At 41.3% G+C, this 22,272-nt stretch overlaps 2 protein-coding genes across 3 annotated transcripts; both read left to right on the forward strand.

The window, feature by feature from the left end:
- Positions 1–990: 990 nt before the first annotated feature.
- Positions 991–4,926, forward strand: klf1 (Kruppel like factor 1 (erythroid)). Of its 2 annotated transcripts, none has more exons than XM_085912311.1 (3): positions 991–1,257; positions 2,391–3,168; positions 3,244–4,926. In XM_085912311.1, exons 1-3 carry the CDS (start codon positions 1,195–1,197, stop codon positions 3,417–3,419), a joined length of 1,017 nt encoding a protein of 338 aa, XP_085768437.1. In that variant the 5' UTR covers positions 991–1,194; the 3' UTR covers positions 3,420–4,926. The 2 variants fall into 2 exon arrangements, with proteins under 2 accessions (XP_085768437.1, XP_085768438.1); XM_085912312.1 differs by having other exon boundaries at positions 2,454–3,168.
- A 5,848-nt stretch (positions 4,927–10,774) lies between these two features.
- nfil3-5 (nuclear factor, interleukin 3 regulated, member 5) lies at positions 10,775–19,000 on the forward strand. Its single transcript, XM_085912635.1, has 2 exons — positions 10,775–11,112; positions 14,809–19,000. The coding sequence occupies exon 2, from the start codon at positions 15,309–15,311 to the stop codon at positions 17,007–17,009; it is 1,701 nt and encodes a 566-aa protein (XP_085768761.1). The 5' UTR covers positions 10,775–11,112; positions 14,809–15,308; the 3' UTR covers positions 17,010–19,000.
- Positions 19,001–22,272: the final 3,272 nt, after the last annotated feature.

Here is a 22,272-nt window from a genome sequence, read left to right on the forward strand (position 1 = left end):
GAGATAAATGTGTAAATAATGTCCAGATGAATCGTGATATAAGCAAAAGAGCTTTGTGACCAAATGAAAATGCTGTCACTTTGAACATAGAACTTGATTTTGTAAACACTCATTTGTGATCATGTCATTTGTGTTCAAGAGTCTCGCGCTCATCTGGCTTTAATGGTGTTTCGTTTTGTGGAATAACACCTATTGTTGCTGCTTTTGTTATCACAGTCATATCCTAATATTTCTCTGTTTACTTTGTACATGCAGATTTAACGTCAAATTAGAATTCAAGATGATGAAGAGACTAAGTGTGTGCAACGTGCACAAGCTTCACAGTGCATTTGTATGCCAAATCATTCATTGGCTGTCATCTTGTACTTGCTGATGTTTGCATGAATGAGAAACAACATCACTACAGCACTAAATAGCAAAGATACTACTTGACCTTTTCAGCGACTTACTAATTATGTGGGTACAACGAGATCATTCAAAAAGACCAGTTGTATATATATTTATAGTTTCTGTGGTTACTTTGACATGACACGCAGTGTCATGACATGACAAGTATTAAGACGCCAATACTACATACATAAAGTAAAAATAAAAAAATATGGATCTGAGAGGAAATGTTATCTTTTACATCATTCAATGGAATGCTGGATTAGAATAATCTAGAAGGAGCATTTTTGTTGTAAAAAAAATTTTGTTATAGATTTATTTACTAACATCTTGGAAGATAATTTTTGAAAGTGTTTTTATTTTTCATTAACAGTTAGTTATGCAATAGAACTCACTCAAAAGTTGAATGATTTGTGTTGACTGGAATTGCTTTTCATTTCTGATTATCATCATCTTGGACGCACAGAACAGGTAGATACAAAATTATATATTTTTTGGCGGGGGGTGGGCAATTGAAAACCCAACGGTCCAAAGTGACATGAAAAAGAGAGATTTGAAGTGTGAGTCCCAGCTGACAGAGATAGACAAGAGCGAGAAGGGAGAGATAGCAGAGAGGAATGGTGCTAAGGGGGCAACTTTGCCAAACTGCTTCTCAGGTCACTACATGAACTGTAACGGCCATGAGCAGCTTGGGGAACTTGTGAGTGACTCGTCTTTTAACTGAAGGCTGAGAGGATATTGAGCATAAAAAAACAAAAAGACAAGAAAACAAAAGCTGTCTACTGCTGACTACTATCCAAGTGCTTGATGGCTGCCACCAAGGCTGTGCTCCCTTCCTTCAGCTCCTTCTCCGATGTCTCTGACATGAACGTAAGTATTTTTTGGACTACATTTGTTAATTATACTTTATGCCAGGGAAAAAATACATCTCGTGGAGAGAAAAGTATTTTTTTAAAGTGGAACATGTGATTGCACTAGAAATAATTGTCAACTGACCAAGCAGATAAAAAGGCCATTAAAAGAAGCATGAAAGACTTCTCAGGAGTTCAAATATGGACCAACTTGCACATTAACCTCACCCACTTTGTCTTTCAGCTGAAGTGTATTGAAAATCTCCAGTGAATAACAACAAAACATAAATAAATGTTAAGCATAATTGCATAATTAAAAATAAATGAAATTCATTTCTTGTGGTACATATCATATGCATGGTCACTTGCAACTAAGCTGTTTTTACTATGAGTTGCGATATGATGCTCTCTAATTTGACCACATGGTGTTGGTGGCAGGAAAATTCACAATCCATCCATCTGTTTGTCCATTTTCTATATTGCTGATGGGCTGGAGTCTATCTAGCTGACTTTGACCTCCATTCATGGTAAATTTCGAGTCTTCCATTAAAGGGCTACTTTAATTATTTCTGCATTTCCAGCAATAACACGTTAATATTTTGTGATCATTTTGATAACCTCATTATTTTTCATGTACAATGAAGATCTTTTGAAATACAGTTTGCCACTTAACTGGACTGAAATTGAAATCACGTGCTCGAATAATGACCAATCACAGCTCAGCTTGCGAATGTCACATGATGATTGGATTGCTATGTGAGCTCTGATCACATGTCCACAATGAATTTGACAAATTAATTCTTTTTCCATGCACGACAAATTTATAAAACAAAGTTTTAAAAAAAAACAGAAATACTTCTTGTTATCCTCAATTTTACTGTCAATGTATAGGTTACATTAGTAAAATGATATGTGCAAAAATCATCGTTCTCTGGCCCTATCGAGTACCTCTAATTTTAATGCAACCACAGCGCCCGAAGAAGAGCAACTAATCAGTGACTAAAAACATGATCGATGAGATGTGAGTTATTTGCCATGCACTCATCTCAAGAATGAAAAAATGAAACAAACTTATCACTCAGATGTCGGCAAATATGAAGTTCTTGCTTATCATTCCTGTTGGTTTACTTTGAATTTGCCGAAACATCTTAGGTGTGGAAGACTGAAGGCGGATCACCACCTCCGGGCTTCGAGCACCTGCATGTCTCCCAGCAGAAGAGCGAGGAGCTTCTCGACGACGACAGCCAGGCTTCCTGGGATATCGAGCTGCTGCTGTCTGAGTGGAGCGTGCCCTCACCGGACCTCAGCCCTTCTCTGGACCGCAGTGATGAGAGCTGCCAACAACATCTCGACCAAGACACAGTGTACCACGAGGCAGGCATGATTAAGGACCAAATGGGTTATGAGCAGATGGACTGTACTCTCACGGCCGACTTTATGTCACCATTCCAGCCACAAGTGTACCATCAAGGTTACGGTAATGATCCGGCAGGACGAACGTCAGCTGCCAATCATGTCGAGTTTGGTTTCTCCCAGGAAAGACACAGAACAGGGTGCCTTAGTGAGGTCCCGTCATGGGACTTCAATACGTATTATCCCCCACAGCATCCTTCTTTGGTGGCTTTAGCTGATGGCAGGTTCATCCCACTCCAAGCCGCGACCTCCGACCCTGTGCACTACAACTACCCCTCCCATTTTGCCCACAGTGCTAGCCTTTTCTGCGACTACACCCACAGCCAAGCCTCGGGTCGTGTGGCCGTACAGCAACAGATGGTAAGACCGCAGCTGCCCCCTGGTGGGACGGAGGGGAAACGCGGGCGAAAGTCGACCGGTAAAAAGAAGCCCGCCATCCACAGTTGTGAATACCCAGGCTGCATCAAGACCTATACCAAGAGCTCACACCTCAAAGCTCACCTCCGCACACACACGGGTAAGTCCAGTGGTTCTGTTACCGAGCACCTCACCGTTATTTTCTTGACTGTTATCATGTCGGGTATGTTTTTAGGGGAAAAACCATACCATTGTTCATGGGAAGGCTGCAGCTGGAAGTTCGCCCGATCTGACGAACTGACACGTCACTACCGCAAGCACACGGGCCAAAAACCCTACGAATGTGTGCTCTGTCAGAGAGCCTTCTCCCGTTCTGACCACCTAGCTCTCCATATGAAGAGACACACCTGATGCCCAGGATGACATCCAAATATACACTAGGTCACCATTCCCAAAGGTACACATCTTGAATGAAATCCAAGAGAGGGCTTTTATCAAAAATTTTGCCTCTGCAAAGATAATAATACAAGATTTTATTTAACACTGCCAGAGAGGTGTTCATTTACCAAGATATAAACAGTTACTACCAGCAGTTTAAACTATTAATGCAAGCAAATATAAACCATTTTAATTTTCAGGGGATTGCAGGATATGTTTGAATTACTTGGTTGTACAACACAAAAAAATATATAAAATAAAATATGAGTCATTCACACATCCCAAAAGATTTGACTGATGTATTAGTAGTTAATACTGTAAATATACAATAAACTTAATCACAGTTTCATATCATTTCCAATTCCCCTTACAAGAGTACCCATCTAAAAATTGACTTAATGATTTGATTCTGAAAAAAATGCCCTCAAAGTGCCAAGGTAGTGGCAGCGCTCTATTAACTATTTCGACAACCCACTATAGCTCCTCCCCTCAGTTCAACGTAATTTGTTACCGCCCAAATGGTGCCAAAGCACTACTTGTTGATTTCAGTTGGCTTGGCTCTAACTTGTAGCCACCTAGGGTGTTCCACACCACAGTAATTTTTTTTCAACCAACATTTTCTAAATGAATACTTCCTTGGCAGTGGCAATCTTAACTGACTGTTGTTATTATCTAGGAAAGGACAAAATGATTGCGGTATGTACAAGTGCAGCTAATGTGCTAACCATTTTGTGTGTGCTGTTTATTTCTTTGTTATTGAATGTTAATGTCCTTGTCTGGTTGAGAAAACATACCAAGACAATGCATATGTTTGGCTTTTAATTTTGTAGTTGCTCAAATACATTTTGATTATGCTATTTTCAAATCTTTGTAGGCTTAGCAGAAATAATTTATTAAATAATTGTATATTTTTTCATTGAGATATTCTTCAAGCCTAAATGCACAGCCTTGTATTGAAGCCACACTCTGATTGTAAAACTACTCACGTTTCATATCCAAATCCATAAACTGGCAAATTATTTCTATCATGTGAAAAATGAACAAAGCTCATAAATGATGGCCCAGTAAATGACCCAACATGAGCAAACACTGTACATATATGGTGCATGTAGACAGTAAGCTTGAACACTAACACAAGACCAACTGAGAGGTGAGTAGGTGTTAAGATTAGACACATGAGATGATATCTCTGTTATATTTCTCTCAATTCCTTCCATTTCCCCTTCCACGACAGTTGTTTGAATTTTAATTGATGAATTATTTAACTCAGGGATTTGTAGTATTGCACTTGGATCCTCGACTGAAGGAAAAAAAAGAAATGCACACTGTATGTGTATTTTTTTTTTTCGTCAAGTAACCGACATATTTATTGTATTGACAAGTTTTCCTTGCTAGATATTATGGAAGTTTTATATTGCTTTTTTACAATTGCATGTGCTAAAAAGTATTGAATATTGCTTTCGTGGTCATATTCTAATAAAGACTTTTACCTGAAATACTACTGCTTAGTTCATTGTAATGTTTAATGTCTAATTTATTCACTTTTTGGTTTTGTGGGTTGAACACTCAAAATGATCTGAGTGGAAATTACTGATTGGATTATTTTTGCTACTTTATGGGAGATTTTCAATCTTCCATCCAGGAAGTTGGGTCAAATTGACAAATCTTTTTTGCAAACCACCATCGGTGCAATTTCTGTGCACATCTCAGTCTCGAAATACTCACAAATATTTGCCATTATCCATCTTTTTCTTCCCACTCTATCAACCATGTGGCAACGAAATTTTTCAATTTCCATTGAGATAGTGAAAGCAGCGCACACACGGGCATCTTAGAGGAAACTTTGGAACCAGGTGGCATATTTTGCCCAACATTTGTATTTTGTCATTCTTACATTAACTCACACTTCATGTGTGGATGCCATTAGAGATGTTACACAATTCCATGTCATGGTATTGTTGGCCAGATATCCAAAGCAGAAGGAGGATTAAAGCAGCTGCAGCAGAGTTGCCGACAGAGAGCAACTGTGATCCCAACTGCATGAAAGGATAAACCGGAAGAGGCTCCATTGTTGGTGGTGTCCTGATTTGAACCGACACACAAACACACGCACGCACACGTGCAAACAGTCGTAGTCGTGGAAGTAGTACCATTAGTGTTTACTCATAGAGACTTTAAGTGAAACTCCAGTACATACACACACACCACCATGGTCAAAAACATTTGTTGAAGTTCATCATGTTGTTGTCATAGCATGGAAACTTTGACAGCTGGCCAAGAGACAGAGAGGTCCAGTGTACAGCATGTGTATGTGGAGGAAGTATGCCAGCCGGCTGCTTGTACTACAACAATGGAGGCTTTTGTGTCTATGCACGCGTCTGTGTGTGTGTGTGTTAGTGCACAACCTGAGTTGAACCTTCAGCACTATGCTGTTACTGTCCTCACATGCTCTCTCTGTATGTGAATGTGATTTAACAAATCTCACTTCAGACTATTAATTGGCTTTCATCTTCGTTGTGTTTTTTTCTTCCAGTGGGGCTTTATCAATATTTTCACAATGTATGGCATTGATTGGGTTATTGGGTGCTGACACTGCAAATATACATTTTCAAATATAATTTATTCTCAGCATGCAGTATTAGAATAATAATGATAATCATCATCATCATAACAACAACAAAGCACTGTTTGCTTTTTTTTATTCCCCCAGAATATTCATATAGGCTGCAACAGAAGAAAAATGATTTTGGTCTATTGCTGTTCAAAACTGTCCATTTAATCATATTATGTGGTTAAAATTAAATGTGCTGTGTGTTAGTTATGTATTATATCTATCCAAACATGACAATATATAATTGGAAAGTTGAGAATATATCACCCAAGAGTTAGGGGAGAAAGGGCAAGCAAAGTGACGTAAAGAAACTAAAAGCTGGATGTCATTTTTAGGAGCAGAGCCACAGGCAGATGACCTTCTGAGCCCCCACGAGTCCTCTCCTGCTCCACCAACAACTGATTAATTTGTAAGGAAACACTTGTCGATGACTTTTGACACTGGAGTTTAATATTGAGGTCTTAAATTACTTGAATTAAGTGAGAAAAAAAATCCGTGTTTTTGTCTTTTGCCACTAGATGGTGCCACCGCTGCGCACATAACTCAGCCTGCAGTCTTTATCATTCACTTGGACGTGGGAGTGTCTGAGCGTGACAGAATACTTTGGGGACTGCACGACTTGCGGCCAGGACCCACAGCAGGCCTCACAGCGCCTTCAAATACTAAGAGAAGACCTTTTTCATGAGTTTATAACAGCAGGGTGTTGTCCTAGGCCATCTCCAAGGGAGCTTATTAAGGCCTGCAGCCCTCATCCTCTGAGGCTATGTGATGTCCCTCATGAAAATGTCCATGCATCTGTCCACTTTCAAGAGCCTCCAACACAAGCTTTGCTTTAAAGTTCCCAGCAGTGGCAATTCTTGTGGGAAAATGTCTCCACCATTAGACAAAAGGCTCACTGATCAGTTGCAGCTACAGTCGACCCAACCTTTTCCAGATTGACACTTTAGACATTTTCCAGGAGGAGCCATCCGCATGGGTCCGAATGAGGGTCAGCTGATGTGGTCCAGTGAGGAGTATGAGAATCCCAGTTGTCAACAGTCTCAGATCATCTGCTTCTCTCAAGAGGTGGCTCGACTCAAGCAGCTCTTCTTTCAGCAGCTGTTCTCCAAAACTGTGTAATGAAGACAATTAAGGTGACAATTTTAGTTTTAGATACGTACAAGGGCTGAACGGTTTAAAAGAATAATATAATTGTAATTTTTTTTCTCAAGATTTGAAATTGGATTTTTTGTCAAGGTCCACTTTCCATGCATTTTATTAAAGACACAAATGATATATTAATCTGCTTTAGAAAAAACAAGATTGGATTCGTATACACAAATGTTTTGTTCTTATAGGGGAGGCTAAAATAAAGGTAAATAAACCATAAAGTAATTTTAAAAAAACCTATCTATGGACTTAGTCAACAGTGACTTGCACTGGGACAACATAAAATACAAAAAAATTACAACAACATTTATCAAAGGAAATAGATAAATGCACTTTACGTATGGATAGAAAAAAAGCCTGCCGATTGACTGACACAAAACTTGACCTAACCTTGCTGCGGATATATAAGTGGAATGGTGCAGCCACAGGGAGAGGAGCAAGACGCTGGATGAGTCATCCATCACGTCAGACACAGAAAAGCTATTTTTAACTTTGAAACCACTTTTGTGGAGACGGACCGATTGACCAATATGCGGAGGAAAGATGAAGGTTCCCAATATATTAAAAACTTGAGAGAGTACAAATCAGATAGCAAAAAGACAATATAGCTTGGAGAAACACTTTAAATAATCAATTAGTGGTGGTTAGGGTAAACACTTCATTCTCATAACATTAGAATTTATTGCTAGGAAATGGGAATTAGAATTCAAATAAAAAGTGTTAAGAAATTTGTGACATATTCGGTGTCACAGAGTTTGAAAACGATATCAGTGCATGTTTTCTTAGATTTTCTCTTCTATTAAGTGCAGATGACAAGTGTACCAGGACTGACTTCAGATCACATCATCAAAGAGCCATTGTCATTTATTCATGTATGCATTCATTCATTCATTCATTCATTCATTCATTCATTCATTCATTCATTCATTCATTCATTCATCCATTCAGCAACACATGTGCAGACACATGCGCAGACACATGCACACGCACGCCTTTGTTCTGGTACGCCCCCCCCCACACACACACACACGGGAAGTTGTTGGTTGCTAGGCAAGCACCGATATCAGCCAGGGTAGCAAAGCGATGGGGGTTGGTGGTTTCGACAACATGCTACCGGTGGGGGTAGGAGTGAGACAAGTTCAAGGCCACTGTTCATAGCCATGATCTAATGCGGCGTGTGCCGATGCCTGTGTGTAAAGAGAGAATGCAAGGTTAAGTAGTGGTGATGTTACTGCTCCAAAAAAATGCTGCTAGTGGTAAGGACTAAAAAGGAAACAACACAAATCAACAAAATGCTTAAAAACAAAATATGAACGGAATCATTTCAATTCTATAACCTTAATCTGCCCTACTACATGCATTGATGATCAAGGGTAAATAACGTCTCTGTCTCTACAGGAAGGTCACACTGGAGACTATGATCAATATGTTTCAAGATATTCTTACACTCATCGCAGTTTTTATCATTAGAGCCCAAGAATTTATAACTTAAATGCTGGAGGCGGTGGGCATAATTTGTCATCAGTGTTGCTAAAGGGGACACATAAAACCACACACTTCCTTACCATACAGATGCAGGACAAACATTTTATTTTAAATATGGACAAAATATGTGCAAATACATGCTTTTTAAATCTTTCATTTATGATTATGTAATATTTGATCCACTATCCTAATCCAACAACAGACTGGTTGAAGAAATCAACCAAATAATTACATACTGTTTTTTTTTTCCACCAGCACAAAGGGCCGGCCCTCTGACATAAACATTATCATTAAAGAACGGCACAAACCGTACCACATAATGTTGTCGATAGGTGTGACGGCCTGTGAATCATGATGATTTTAGGATGACGTCTAATGATGTCTAATGATGTCTACGCTTTTTTTATATTCATTCACAGGCAGCTGCTATAGAGGTAGAGCAATAGAATGGAACAGGCTGTGAGAGGTCAGGTACGTCCTAAACTTCTCGCCAGCTACTCGCAGGGTAATGTTCCTATTAAAGCAAAAAAAAAAAATCATAGGTTGCATTCATCATTTCTCAACCTATTATTGTGACTTTTACCTTGATGTCAACACCAAAGCATGTGCTTATTAATACATAGATGATACTTTTCTATGTTGAAGGTCTGTACAAAAATAAATTTAACACAAGAATGCGCTTGATGTCACATCCGCACAAAGCACCAGAAATTTGAACCAGAGTCCAATCAGAAAATTATTTTCTATAGGCATTCAAGAATACCAGTTGTGAACAGTGTTAACCTGCTATTTCTAAAATGTGTGAGTCATAAATGGTCAAATGAAAAGGTGAAAAGATATTCATGAGCAAAATCCCACATCTTTAATAAACCTCCAGTACAATGCATGCCATCTTGCTGTGTACATTCTAAAAACGAATCTCTCAAAGAGAGGCTGTCTGCCAAGTTTGCGACTGGGGCCTTTAGATTCGTGGTCGGCCTACTCAACTCATAGCCAGTGACAGGTTCAAAGCAGTGGCGTGGCTTGGGTGGTGCAGGGATCGCTGAACATTCCACCCGTTCCTTTGTTTTGATTGTACGGTGTTGTGTGCAAACATGGAGCATAATGTGCAGGCATCTTTACTTTGTTTTTCGTCCCGTTCACAGACATGATGCGCACTCACATTTTGCTACCCCTATCTTAGCCTTGCCATTGGAACACAGCTGAGCTGTGGCAGGTCAAAGGGTCGCGTATGAGCTACATATTGTTCGTTGCTATTGCTACTGTCCAAAAATGTTCATTTTTGGCTCTGGGACTGTGCCATTAGCAGATATCGTCACACAATCAAAACAAATTACATTGTGTTGCTTAAAGTTGTGTCAAATAACTGTTACAAACGTCTAATATGTGTGTAGAATATGTAGTGATAAATAAAGATAAATAAATATAGTTTATAGTCTTTAACATTCACGGAATGTGTTTCCATGGGGGTCACATTGTTGAATGACCTCAGATTGAAGTCAGGGTAGATATTTTTTCTCTGACTTCACACTTTTCTTGACTGCAACAATTTTTTTCTATCATTGAACAGGTATTTAGTTCAAAATGAGTCCAATTTACATGTCTGTCCAAATGGACCAAACATCCTCTAACTATTAGCCACACCCTTTGAAGGCCCACTCAAGCATGTAAGAATATGATAGAACACTTATTCATTTATGATACAATGCAGTGCAATTAGGAATTATTAAAGTTACAACATATTTTTTATAATGTTTTCTGGGATGGGGTGGTGATATAAATAATCCTATTCTAACTGTGTATGATGATATGAATAGTCATAATGTGATTATTATTATTGTGTAAAATGTTCGAATCTAACATAATGACAGTGAACATCATGTAGTGACCTCTATCTGATGTCAACAGAAGTAATATATAAAAAGACAGTCTGTGGCCACACGTAGTGTCTGACATGGCGCGTGTGCTCGCGTTCCTGTCCGTATTGTAAAGAAAGTCCACGCTGGAAGATGGATGTGCTCCACGGCTGAAGGAGAGACAGAAAGACGCGGTGGGTGGTAGCGAGTGCCGTGTATGTAACACGCATACTCTCGCGTGGAAACACAGAGGACACAAACGTGACGAGGCAGCCGGAGGAGCTGTTACGCAACCATTGACCTACTAACACATATTTCTAGAAAGGCTGCTGCAACAAAGTGGAGCAAAGTGTCCGCTAGCGCACAACACGGAGGCGGCTCGAGCAAGGAGATAGATAGCGGAACCCGAACGCACTCGGACACCACAGAAGGAACAAGTTCATGATTATTCTTTTTTATTTTTTCCTGGATAGATTTTGTCTACTGAAAAGAAGGAAACGGGAGCGAGACAGCTTTTGTGTCGGGGAAGCCTGAAGGTTGTGTTCCCCTCCTCCACCATTCAAAGGTATGTTTTGACGGCGCGACCCTCACTCTTGTTTTTCTTCTATTTTTCGACTATTTGATCTAATTAAGCGCACGATGATTCTCAATAGTAAGTGTTACTGTATGCGGACTTTTATTTACTGAATATTTCTAGAAAAGAGGACACGCCGGTTATGGCCGGTTATTGTTCACATGGCGAGTCAACCGGCCGGCAACCCGCCCGTCCGCCCGCCCGCGCCCGTCACTTCGAGACGTTCCGTTGGACAAAACACGTTGGATTCTTTTGTTGAGCTCGTTGGTGTCCGTGTGTTCCCTTTACTGCGTTATTAGCCGGAACAAAAATAGACTGGAAACGCGTGGTCCACATTGTGTGTGTTCAATGTCAAGGTGAGGTAATTTCCTCCCGGTGGTGTTTTCCAGCGAGTAACCGAGGCAGCGGCTTGCTTGCTTGCTTGCTTGCTTGTTTGCTTTTGCGCGGCTAATGTTCTAAATACAATCACTTGTTCCACGCACATGGATGGCTCTTAGCTAGCATCATGGAGATCATTGAAATAACATCGCTTCATCAAAGGTTCGATCGTCGATTTAAAATATTTAATTTAGCGAAATGGTGTTTTCTGTAAGAAACGCGCTTGGGTTTTAATTCCCCTCATATTCATTGCAACGCTCCGCTAAAATGATTTCTTTTAATGCCTGTTAAGTAAGGCACAGAGTGTTGCCAAGGAGTCGGAAGGGATGACATAACCAGTACGCAGCAGGGAGTTGCGCATATCTCTCCTGGGACAAAAGGTCCTGTAATTGATTACCGTTTACACGCTGCCTATTATTTGTTATGTGATAATAAAAGCAGACGTTTAAAGTACGTCAGCACAAAGGTGTTAAATATATACAAATGTGAGTCATTTTAGTTGAGTGGTAATGTGAATTGGACTGAGCCCCCCCCCCCCCCCCCCCCTTCAAAGATGCCCAACATGGCATTGTTGTGCCTTTGCTGAAAATAGAAACAAGTGAACATTCGGGATGTGATGCAATGCATGGAAAAAAGGCTTGTCTGGCAGGCCGGGTTCTGGTGAGCCATTTCAGCCAGCCTGCTGCCAGCTGGTCTGTTTTCCAAGCGTCTGTGATGCGCTTTCCCAGTCTGCTTTTGAATGTAGGTCAGACCTGTATTTGGGTGACGGAACGTACAAACGGCATACAAGGCTACTCACATTGACTTTGACCTAAAGAGAACACATTTCTGCAGGGCTCGCTCATTTGTCCTATAAATGATGTGTGATTAACAGAACAGTAAGTAACTTTCAACAACTTTTTTTTTCTGTGGGGCTGGGCCTGCTTGTAAAAGACGTGGAGTCATTTCCCCCCCACGTGGCCAGTCCGGTTTTTCTAAAGTCCTCCTGAGTAAATTTAAATAAATGAAAAATGCAAGATACAATTGGTTTTTATGATGTATTATCAGCATATTTTTAGAGTATGTTAAAAAAAAAAAAAGAGGACCCGCTTTTATTTGAACATTTTACTATTTTAATGCCTGCTACAAATCGGTACACACAGGGGCACTTTAGTTCACAAATGATGGTGGTCTATAGTCTCTTGTTCCATCTCCCTCTTTTGAATCTATAGACACAAAGCAGTGGGGCAAAATGGACGCTCCACGTGTGTGGTTGGATCTCTCAAAAAGTTGGAGGAGGGGAACAGGGATACCTCGCTGTTGACTCACACTAGTCCCAGTGGGGGTCAGAGGTGAAGCATTCCTCTCCAAGTAGAAAGTTGCTGGAAAGAGCTTCAGAGCTTAATAAGCCCGAAACGGAAAGACACAACATATTCTGTCTGATTTTACAGTAGTTAATAAAGACAGCCAGACTGTTGGATTTAACCGCTTCCCTCCCCCCACACCTTGCATAATTTAAAGTCAGCAAAACTGTAGCTGCTGTAATGCCCACATTACACAAGACGGATTCAGAGCACGTACCCAAGAAGGGAAAAAAGCAGAGCAGCCCCTCCCTCCCTCTCCTTGCAGTCCAGAGAGAAGCTGTTATGCGCGAGTTTGGCTGCGGAGATGGGTGTGTGCTCTGACGTCAATGCCATCTCCAGCCATAATTTTTCGTCTGCCTCTGATGCTCATTGTTCTGTGCTGCTTTGCTGGCTCTTTCTAACGTGCACAGGGAATCACTGTTGTATTCAAATGAATCCTCCATCGGGATATTACGCTATTGAAATCTTCAAGTTTGTCTCTTTATATCATCGTGCTGAATTCTTTCTGTCATCCAACCTTCTCCCCCCCTCTTTCTTTTGGACTATTTATAGAGTGCGCTCTAATACTCTTTCCTTCTCCCTCCCTCACTTGTAGTCCTACTGACCTATTTTATGGGGTACTGTCAAAGACGGCAGGAGTGTTTACTGCTTAGCGTTTTTCTAGGTCAGTGGGACAGCGCAGACATATGCAAGCTTCCTTCCCACCCGCCTTTGTTCCCTTACTTCCCTCTGTGGTCTTTATGAAAATATTTCGTAGTGAGGAGGAGGGGTTGACCCCTAAATTTTTCCACATCTGTTGTAACCCGGTCGCTCTCGTGTCGCAATACTCGCGTTTGTTTGTTTAAAAACAAATCGGGGGCTGATAAAAGGCAGTCATACTAGTTTGGTAGCAAGCCATGCCTTTAGCCTCTAATTATGAAAAAAACAAGTGCGACTAAACAAATGCTGAGGTATTTTGATCATTACACAAGCTGGTTCAAGTTTAAATTGTGTGTGTGTGTGTGGGGGGGGTTCCCAGTCACTGTTAAAGAAGTTGATGATGTAACAAAGTCATTGTGTTCTAGCTTAAGTTGAGTAATGCAGTAACTAATGCTCAACTTGAATGTTGAGCACACATTTATCGTAGTGTTTACTGACTACATTTGTTAGAATTTTATATATTGTTTCATTTATAAAGGTACCAAGATTAATCTTTTTTTTAAGCTTGATTAAAATAACTTTGGTTTATTGTGCGGAATAACAAATAATAGACTGTTGACATCACGGCATAAGTCAACTGAGAGGAGTGTGTGTCAAATGAGATTAATGTAAATGTTAATCTATGATTTATATGACTTATAAATATTTAAAATATAAGACCTTTTATTAATCTTTTGCATTGTTTCAGCAGTGGATGCTGGAAATTGCATGCCAAAGACAAATTATGCACAAAGCGTACATTGCACAAAATAGCAACCTAAAATGTTATATTATTATTGCTGCTTATTAATTTTTACATTTGAGATTGGAGAAATCTAATTGAAAAGTCAGCTTTTTAGCTGCATTCAGTTATTCAGTGTGAGCCATTTTGTCGCAAGACATGTTGAGTGGCGCAGGCGTTTTCTTTTCGAGCGACCACGTTGAAGCAGTACAAGGAAGTTCAGTAGCTTATTTGTCAATCAGGGAATAAAACAATTGTCGCTTTGACTCCATTAAAGGCTGGGTAAAAACCAGAAAAGCAAGCATCACGTAGATTTGGGGAAGTTTGTTTTTCCTTTCTATAGTCCAAAACACAGTCAACAAAAAGACTTTAAAATGACCTTTGGTAGTGACTTTTCTTTTGAGTGTGTGCAAGTAGACCTCATCTTGGAATGAAATTGATTTGATTTGAAATTGATTTTATGATGACTACTGAGAGACTATTACTGCCAGTCTAACTATTTTTCTTGTCTCCCCCCCCCTCTCTTCTCTCACTTCATAACAGCAGCATTGAAACTGGATCCTCAGGGAACCCCAAAGTAGACAGCCTGACCTACATCTTCTGTACGCCACTGTGCTGCGGCCTGACGGGCTCCACAGCCGTGCAAAACATTTGGGAAGACATTAGTAAACTCCAGTTCCCTTACTGAGAGACTCCAGAGACTTGCAGTGTGCCAAGAAAACCAGACATCTTGAAAAATCCAAGCTCAATTCTTTTGTTTTTTCTTTTTTTTCTCGTGAAAAATAAGTTCAATGTCTAAGGTGTTCATGGAGTTCCACCTGTTTTTAATCTTCTTGGCTAATTTGGACACTTGAGCATTCTGATCGAGGAAACGAGTGGCAAGAGAAATCAATGAGGCTCTCTCTTGGATTTGCACAAATACCTCATTCGGAAGTCTTTGCTGATCCCGCAACATAGTGAGAATAGCTAACAAAGCCTTTGTGTGATACCTGTGCATCTTCGCGACACACTTGCTGGAGTTCAACTCCGGCCACCAGCTTGGAAAAATGGAAAACCTGAGTCTACACATCTCATCCACCAGCAACAAAAATGCCATGGAGGTTGACAGTTTTACGAGTTATAATGACCTCCCATCCCCTCTTCCAGAGGGCGGGGCACGGGCCAGCCGCCAGGCTAAAGGTTCCAAGCCTACTGTGGCATCCCGGCGCAAGCGGGAGTTCATCTCTGATGAGAAAAAAGACGATTCATATTGGGAAAAACGGAGGAAGAACAACGAAGCAGCAAAGCGCTCAAGGGAAAAACGTCGCCTGAACGACATGGTTCTAGAGAACCGGGTCATGGCCCTGAATGAAGAGAATGTTCGTCTAAAAACAGAACTGCTTCAGCTCAAGTTGCGCTTTGGACTTATCAGCACGGCGTCCTACATGGAGAAGAGCCAGCAGATCGCTAGCAGCGCAGCTACTTGTAACGCAAGTAGCAATGGGAGCAGCACTAGCGGCACCCCCAATAACGCCTACCTCTCAAGTAGCGGCTACTCCAGCGCATCCCAGGTGATGCTGAACTCAGACTCTTCTGAAACCGAACAGCCCAGCCGCGGTGAGCGCCACTCGGCACTCCCCAAGTATTCTCCCCGGGGATCTGTGTCCGACTTATCTGATGGCTCCTCAAGGGACAGCCCCGAACCTTTGGGCTACAACATAAAGAAGGAACCTCACAACATGGAGTTGGTGAGGCTGGAAAGCACGGGACTTTCTGCCGGCATGGCCAACGGATTGCCAAGCCGTGTTTACCATGGCATCCATCCCGCTTTGATGTCTCCTCACCAGCAGAGTACGCAATTGGCTGAGTCTGCCATAGACTACCAGCAGGAGCAGGGCCTCATGGAGGCCTCCACTTCCACCTCCCAAGCCACTTCGTCACAAAGGAGCGTCATCCTGTATCGCTCCAGCAGCGGGTGTTACCCCATGGAGAGCCACAGGCCAGATGAGCAGCAGAGCAGGATGCAGCACGGCCAGCACACCTCCAACTCAAAGTTCTCTGAATGTTCCGTGACCATCGCCGAGGTCGCCGAGAGGCTGGAGAGGACAAAGACCATGGACTGTGAGCTGTATGAATACTCTGAGGAACCGTTGGCACGGAACCATGGCCAACAGCAGCACCAGAGTCATCAGGGGCCTTACAGCTGCCGGTCTCAGGAGAACGGCCTTGAGCAAGCTGAGAGCCGGAACCCCTTTGCTCCCAATCTGATTCACAGCACCGAGGAGGGCATGTCAGCGTTCTCGCAGCACAACGGCTACCTCAACACAATGGACGAAGAGCCTCCAGTTCTCACCTATGAGGGAGGCCCTAGAACCGATGGCTTCTACCAAGAGAATTCCTCCGCTAAAGACACATCATCTAGCGACGGGGACCCCCGAAGCTCCGACAAGGAGGCTTCAACTGATGACGAATCTCCCTCCTCCTCGTCCTCAGACATCAGCAGCTACCACCAGAAAGCTTCAGCGGCTGTCAGGTCGCACGGGGAAAGCCAATTTGAGGTCAAAGCAACTGCCCTGCCCCACAAGCTGCGCCTCAAGAACCGAGCCATGTCCACTGGGGCGACGAAAGCGCAGATGGAGGTCTGCATGGGCGTCTCCATGTCCCCATCCCCTACGCTGCCGCAACACCCTTACCTGGCACTACCTAGCAACTCTCACAGCAGCCAGGTCAGCAGTGAGACCAGAGAGGCAGAGAATGGGGTTGAGTAGACTGAGGAGCGAAATCGGACTCTCAAAAGGCATCCGGCAGTGGTTCCAAGCGCGTTTAAGAACAGTTGGGAGATGCTGGAGCTTGGACCTTCATTCGTGCTGTTGGCAAAAATGAGGCCTAGCTAGGAAATGATTTCCATCCACTTTCACTGTCAACTAGGGCTGCTCGATTATGAATCAAATCATAATCACGATTGTTTTTGAAATTGGAACAGTATTTATTGAACACGTTTAAAAAAATTAAATAAAAAAAAATACACACGACGGGGCGTAGCGTTGGAGTTGCGCATCCGCGTCTCAGAACAGAAACACCAATCTTTCATTTCTCCTGGATTATATTTTGAGATTGTCTGGAGCCAAAATCGTAATCATGATTGAAATTCGATTGAGCAGCCATACTGTTTTCCCTTTATTCTCGCCTACCTCCCACGTGTCCCTCCGGTTTAAAGAACACATCAGTCACGAGGGAGGTGACAGAATGAAAAAGTTTCAGTCTGGGATCGTTCTGGCCAGCGTACACATCTATTGTGGCATTATAAGAACATTTCTTTGACCAAAGAACATTTTTTTTGTCATCTTTTATTGGTACAGTAACAATCCTTTTTCAATAAGAGTCAGCCCTTTGCCTGTACACACACACACACACACACACACACCTCCTTTTCACTTCAAGCACTTAGATTGTAAAATTTGTGACATACATTTGCATACTTGAGGTATATATTTTAAAAAGAAAATGCGGCAAAAAAAATAAACAATTGGATGCATATCTCTTGTACTTTCATGTGCTTAACTGTTCAGACAATTTACAGAGTAAATGCCTCAAAGATCTAAAGCAGTTAAAAAAAAAAAAGAAGACATACACACTAAATGAATGAATCAACTTTGGTTCCTGTTTTGGGTGATTTGATCGCTATAACGCCAACCAAAAACGTCCCAAACATTTGAGTCCTTTGGTCATATCGGTTAAGGCTATGCAGTGCTGACAAGCACAAGACGAGCCTTGCTGGCTACACAACAGAATGGACACACCTTCATGTTGTAGGTGTCTAATAAAAAGATGACTCCCATTTCAAACCAGCAAAGCTGCTATGGTTTTTCTCCTAAGGTGCCTCTTTTATTGTGCCGTCCGTCTTTGTCACATTTTCACATCGGCCGGCGACTTCTCAAGCAGGGCTTTATAAAGTTCAGAAGTGAATCGATAATGACTTTGAAACTCCCAATTGTTGAATATGAAAATGAATTGAGCAATTCAATCAAAATTCAAATTGCAGGAAGTCAAACTAAAATTCAGGACGCAAAATGAAGCTTTACAGTAAACAAGTCTAAATACAACATTTAAAATGACCACCCAAATATTTGAACATGGAGCACACGAGTGAAATCCACTCTCTCATTCTCGCCCATATATTTGACGAGATTGCATTGAATTCACTTTCACTTCCTGTCATTCACCATCCAGTGGGGTAGAGTCACTTCAAAGTCATCCATCGAATTGAAATGAATTCTGAATTTTGAACAGCCCTGTTACCAAACCCAGTGTGCACAGACTCAAAACAATCTTTTGAACAGTTTCCCTTCCAGGTGCCTGCCTTGGCCACTATGTATAAATGTAAAGTTGTCTCGATCTCTTGTATACTGCGCTCACTATTTGTATTAATTATTTTCTATTATATTTGGTTAATATTTTGTCTATTACATGTCATTTTATTGTCCTCTTGTTGTGTCATTTTGCTCTTCCCGGTTGTGCTGTGTATTTTTGCTCATGCTACCCAATGCAATGATTTGTACTCCGTGTTATTGTATAATCTGTATCGTTCACCTCAACTTTTTGCGGAAATGACACCCCGAGAAGAGAAGCTTGTCCATAAAGTGAAAATGTTTTGCTCCACTTCACATGGATATGCACAATGGTGAAATGAAAAATAATGTGCTTTATTTTGATTGTAAAGGTTGAAAATTGGGAAGAATAAAAGGCTGTTGAAACGTCACTTATTGAGTTGGCTGTGATTACAGAAGGAAAAAGAAATACCTAGCACATGCATAAGTAGCTTCCACATGCTCAGGTAAGCAAGATGTTTATCAATCGTGGACCACTGAATGAAACAACATCAATGATGTGCTGCGAGGACAGTACGATAATACTAATCTATCAAATTTTAATAATTAACCTATCGTCCATTGGTGGACAAGGAAAGCTGTGTGACTTCAGATGCTTCTAATTCTGCCTTCAGAAAGTATTAGAGATTGTTTTAACAAAAAAAAAAAAAAAACCTAAGTTAGGATGTTTGTTACAGTTAAGCAGAATTTAATTTCAAACTCTAATTTGAAAGTAATCAATGCCCGTTTCAAAGAAAAGATGTTTTGAAGTATTAGGAACAAGTGTTGTGAAGATCACGCACCTCATTTGTACTCAGATGGATCAGTAGTTCTTGCCTTGTCACTGACACGGGTCACGTATGGTCCAGTACAGGAATGTGATGCCAAGATTACAGAGGTGTTGCAATACTGAGCAAACATCTGAGAATTCAATTTTTTCAAGTACTTACCTACATTACATAATGTTTGTCTTCCTCGTGCATAGCAATGGATGTCGCAGAGGAGCATAACATGATGAACTTTTATTCAACAGTGCAACTTTCCACAACAAGGTGATTACATCATCTCCGCGCTTGTTTGCGCTCTCGTTCCTTTTCCAACCCACCATGGTGCTGTGCATAGGACAAGGGCTATTAATGAAAAAAAGAAAATGGGCCATGAGAGTAAAAGTAGGTCAGTGAGAAGGGATGGGGAGGATGGTGGGGAAGGGAGGGGTGGGGGGGACGGGTCTTACATCATTTGACTCTAGTCGACAGCGTAACATTCGGGCAAACTATTCTGAAGGGAGCGTTGTTGCTGTTGCTGCTGCTACTGCTGCAGGTTAGCGGAACAAAGCCAAGGGGCACACTGGATTTTGGTGGCAGACTTTTCGGGAACGGAATGTTGCCTAAATGTTCCCTACAAGTATTTGAACTAACATTGAGCCAATGTTCTGAACATGAATTAATAATTAATTGCACACTCACATTAACTCCTGACCTGGGATAGTTAAAAAGAAAACTGAAGTGGTTGGAGGCCATATAATCGACGGAGCGTATGACATGGGGGGGGAGATCGGGGTGGGGGGGGGGGGGGGGGGCGTTTAAGAGCTTGAGCGTGTTGGCGCTGCACCGCCTGCAGTGATCAACAGTCCAGGCTGGTTATGTAACCAGGATGCTGCAGTATGTAGGTCAGCAGCGCAAGGAGAGGCATGGTTGGGGTAAGGATGTAACTGAGGAGCGTATGTGTGTGTGTGTGTGTGTTATTTAATCTGGATGTCCTCATGTCGAGCAGATTCGCAATGCCATCACACTGCTGGGAACATTTCATTCCCTAATGAGGGAACGTAACAGTCTTAAATAAGAACAGTTCTTCGAATCTAAGCATGTTTTGAGCATCCTGCTGACGTTTTTTTATTGATATCAAATGGCTAGTTTGCTTTCTTTTTTTTTAGTACAAGCCATCATCCATCCATCCCTCCAATTTTGATTGACAATTATTCTCTCTGTAAAAGCTCGATATAGCACTTGGATCACACTACATAGTGAGTGGACACAGTTCTCTAATAAGAACTGAGTTGATGATGTCAAATACGTAAATGATTCTTTATTTCATATCAATCTATCAAATTGAAATAGAGGATTGTAATTCAAGTGAGTGTAAAATAAGTCCTGTGTGGTCAGTTGGCTGAGTTTCAAAAGACAGTTATGCTGCCTGTCCTGACCCAGTCAGTCACACTGCCTCTGTTCTGCGCAGTGTTGTAAAATTAGGTCAGCGTGTCGATGGAAGTGTGTAGAACAATGATTAGACGACGCATCAACTCACTGATGTGCACGCACGCACGCAAACACACACACACACACACACACACGCACACAAACACTGATCTCTATCAATGCATGACAGAAACAGGCTTTAAAGAAGTTGTGCGCCTCTAAAATGAAAGTAGGCCACTCGTGTGCATGTGAGTGTGTGTGTGTGTGGGTATATGTTTGTGTGTGTGAGAGAGAGAGAGAGAGAGAGAGAGAGAGAGAGAGAGAGGGATGAATCAGCATCATGTTATGCAATATGAAACCTTCCCCCAGGCCCTATTACCATATCTTGTGGCCTTGTGCTACAGGAAGCGACCTCCTCATCTGTGTGAGTTTATACATATATGTGAAGAGCATGGATAATGACATTTCAGCACGCAAGCCATCATCTGGTCGCTATATTTTCACGGTACTACAGCATTGTGGACTGACAAAAACATTATATTAAAAAACAAAAACCCATTGGATTAAAAGAAGGCAGAATGCATCTTTTGAATGACTTTCTACTTGGAGGGGAAAGTTTTGATACACGCCGAGGAGAGATGTCAGATGTTTAACTTCATTTCAAAAACATGCCTCGAAGGTTAATTCTCTGAGTATTTATTCACAAGATTCAAATTTACAGTATAGTTATTGTTTGAAGATGTTTTTGTTTCTAAAGGAAATAAACACTGCAAGTTTATACTCCAAACGCTGCTTGAAATGCCAAATAACAGGCAGAAGCTGCGTTAAGGTATCGTACAGCCATTAAATGGATTAACCCATTTAGATGATCATTCCTCAGCCATCTGTCTACAGTTACAACACGCACTCCAAACTGCACGCACAGATACAAACACATGACATTGGTTCGCACAGTGGCCTCAACTTCACATCCAGGAAAACACGCACAAGCACTAATCTGTGCTTGATCTTTATGTCACATGAGTAAAATGTCCACGTGTAACTCATGTATGTACGTATTCTCCTAACACGTGACTTCACACTGGTTGGAAGCATGTAGTCTGCCAGTCTCAACTGTTACCTAATAGTTATGAAAGCTTATACTAGATGTGTAACTTTTCTGACTATAAAATGATAATATTTTTACTGAAACTGTACTATGGGGTTTCTAATATTTTGACGCTCCCTCTGAATAAAAGGGAATCCGAAATATTATGAATGTCTCTCGGTATGTCATGTTTTAATTCCAGTGTGAAATACAATGAGATACAAAATTGAGCTTTTATGTAAAGTGCCAGCCTTAAGCTGGAAAAAAAATAATATTATATAACTTTTAAATCTTTTATAATCTTGAGCAAATGCTTTGTTGCAGCCCATTCTATCTGTGTAAAGCCTAAAAAAAATACCAAAAGAAACCTCTACCCATGTGC

This window comes from Syngnathus leptorhynchus, chromosome 5 (genome assembly GCF_054491065.1).
Source record: "Syngnathus leptorhynchus isolate UIUO chromosome 5, UIUO_Slep, whole genome shotgun sequence".
NCBI lineage: Eukaryota > Metazoa > Chordata > Actinopteri > Syngnathiformes > Syngnathidae > Syngnathus > Syngnathus leptorhynchus.

Bases quoted from the DNA above. Each gene is read 5' to 3' on its own strand.
- klf1 (XM_085912311.1), top strand. From the start codon at position 1,195: ATGGCTGCCACCAAGGCTGTGCTCCCTTCCTTCAGCTCCTTCTCCGAT. The intron at 1,258-2,390 runs GTAAGTATTTTT...GAAACATCTTAG, and splicing joins CCGATGTCTCTGACATGAAC to GTGTGGAAGACTGAAGGCGG. The intron at 3,169-3,243 runs GTAAGTCCAGTG...GTATGTTTTTAG, and splicing joins TCACCTCCGCACACACACGG to GGGAAAAACCATACCATTGT.
- nfil3-5 (XM_085912635.1), top strand. From the start codon at position 15,309: ATGGAAAACCTGAGTCTACACATCTCATCCACCAGCAACAAAAATGCC.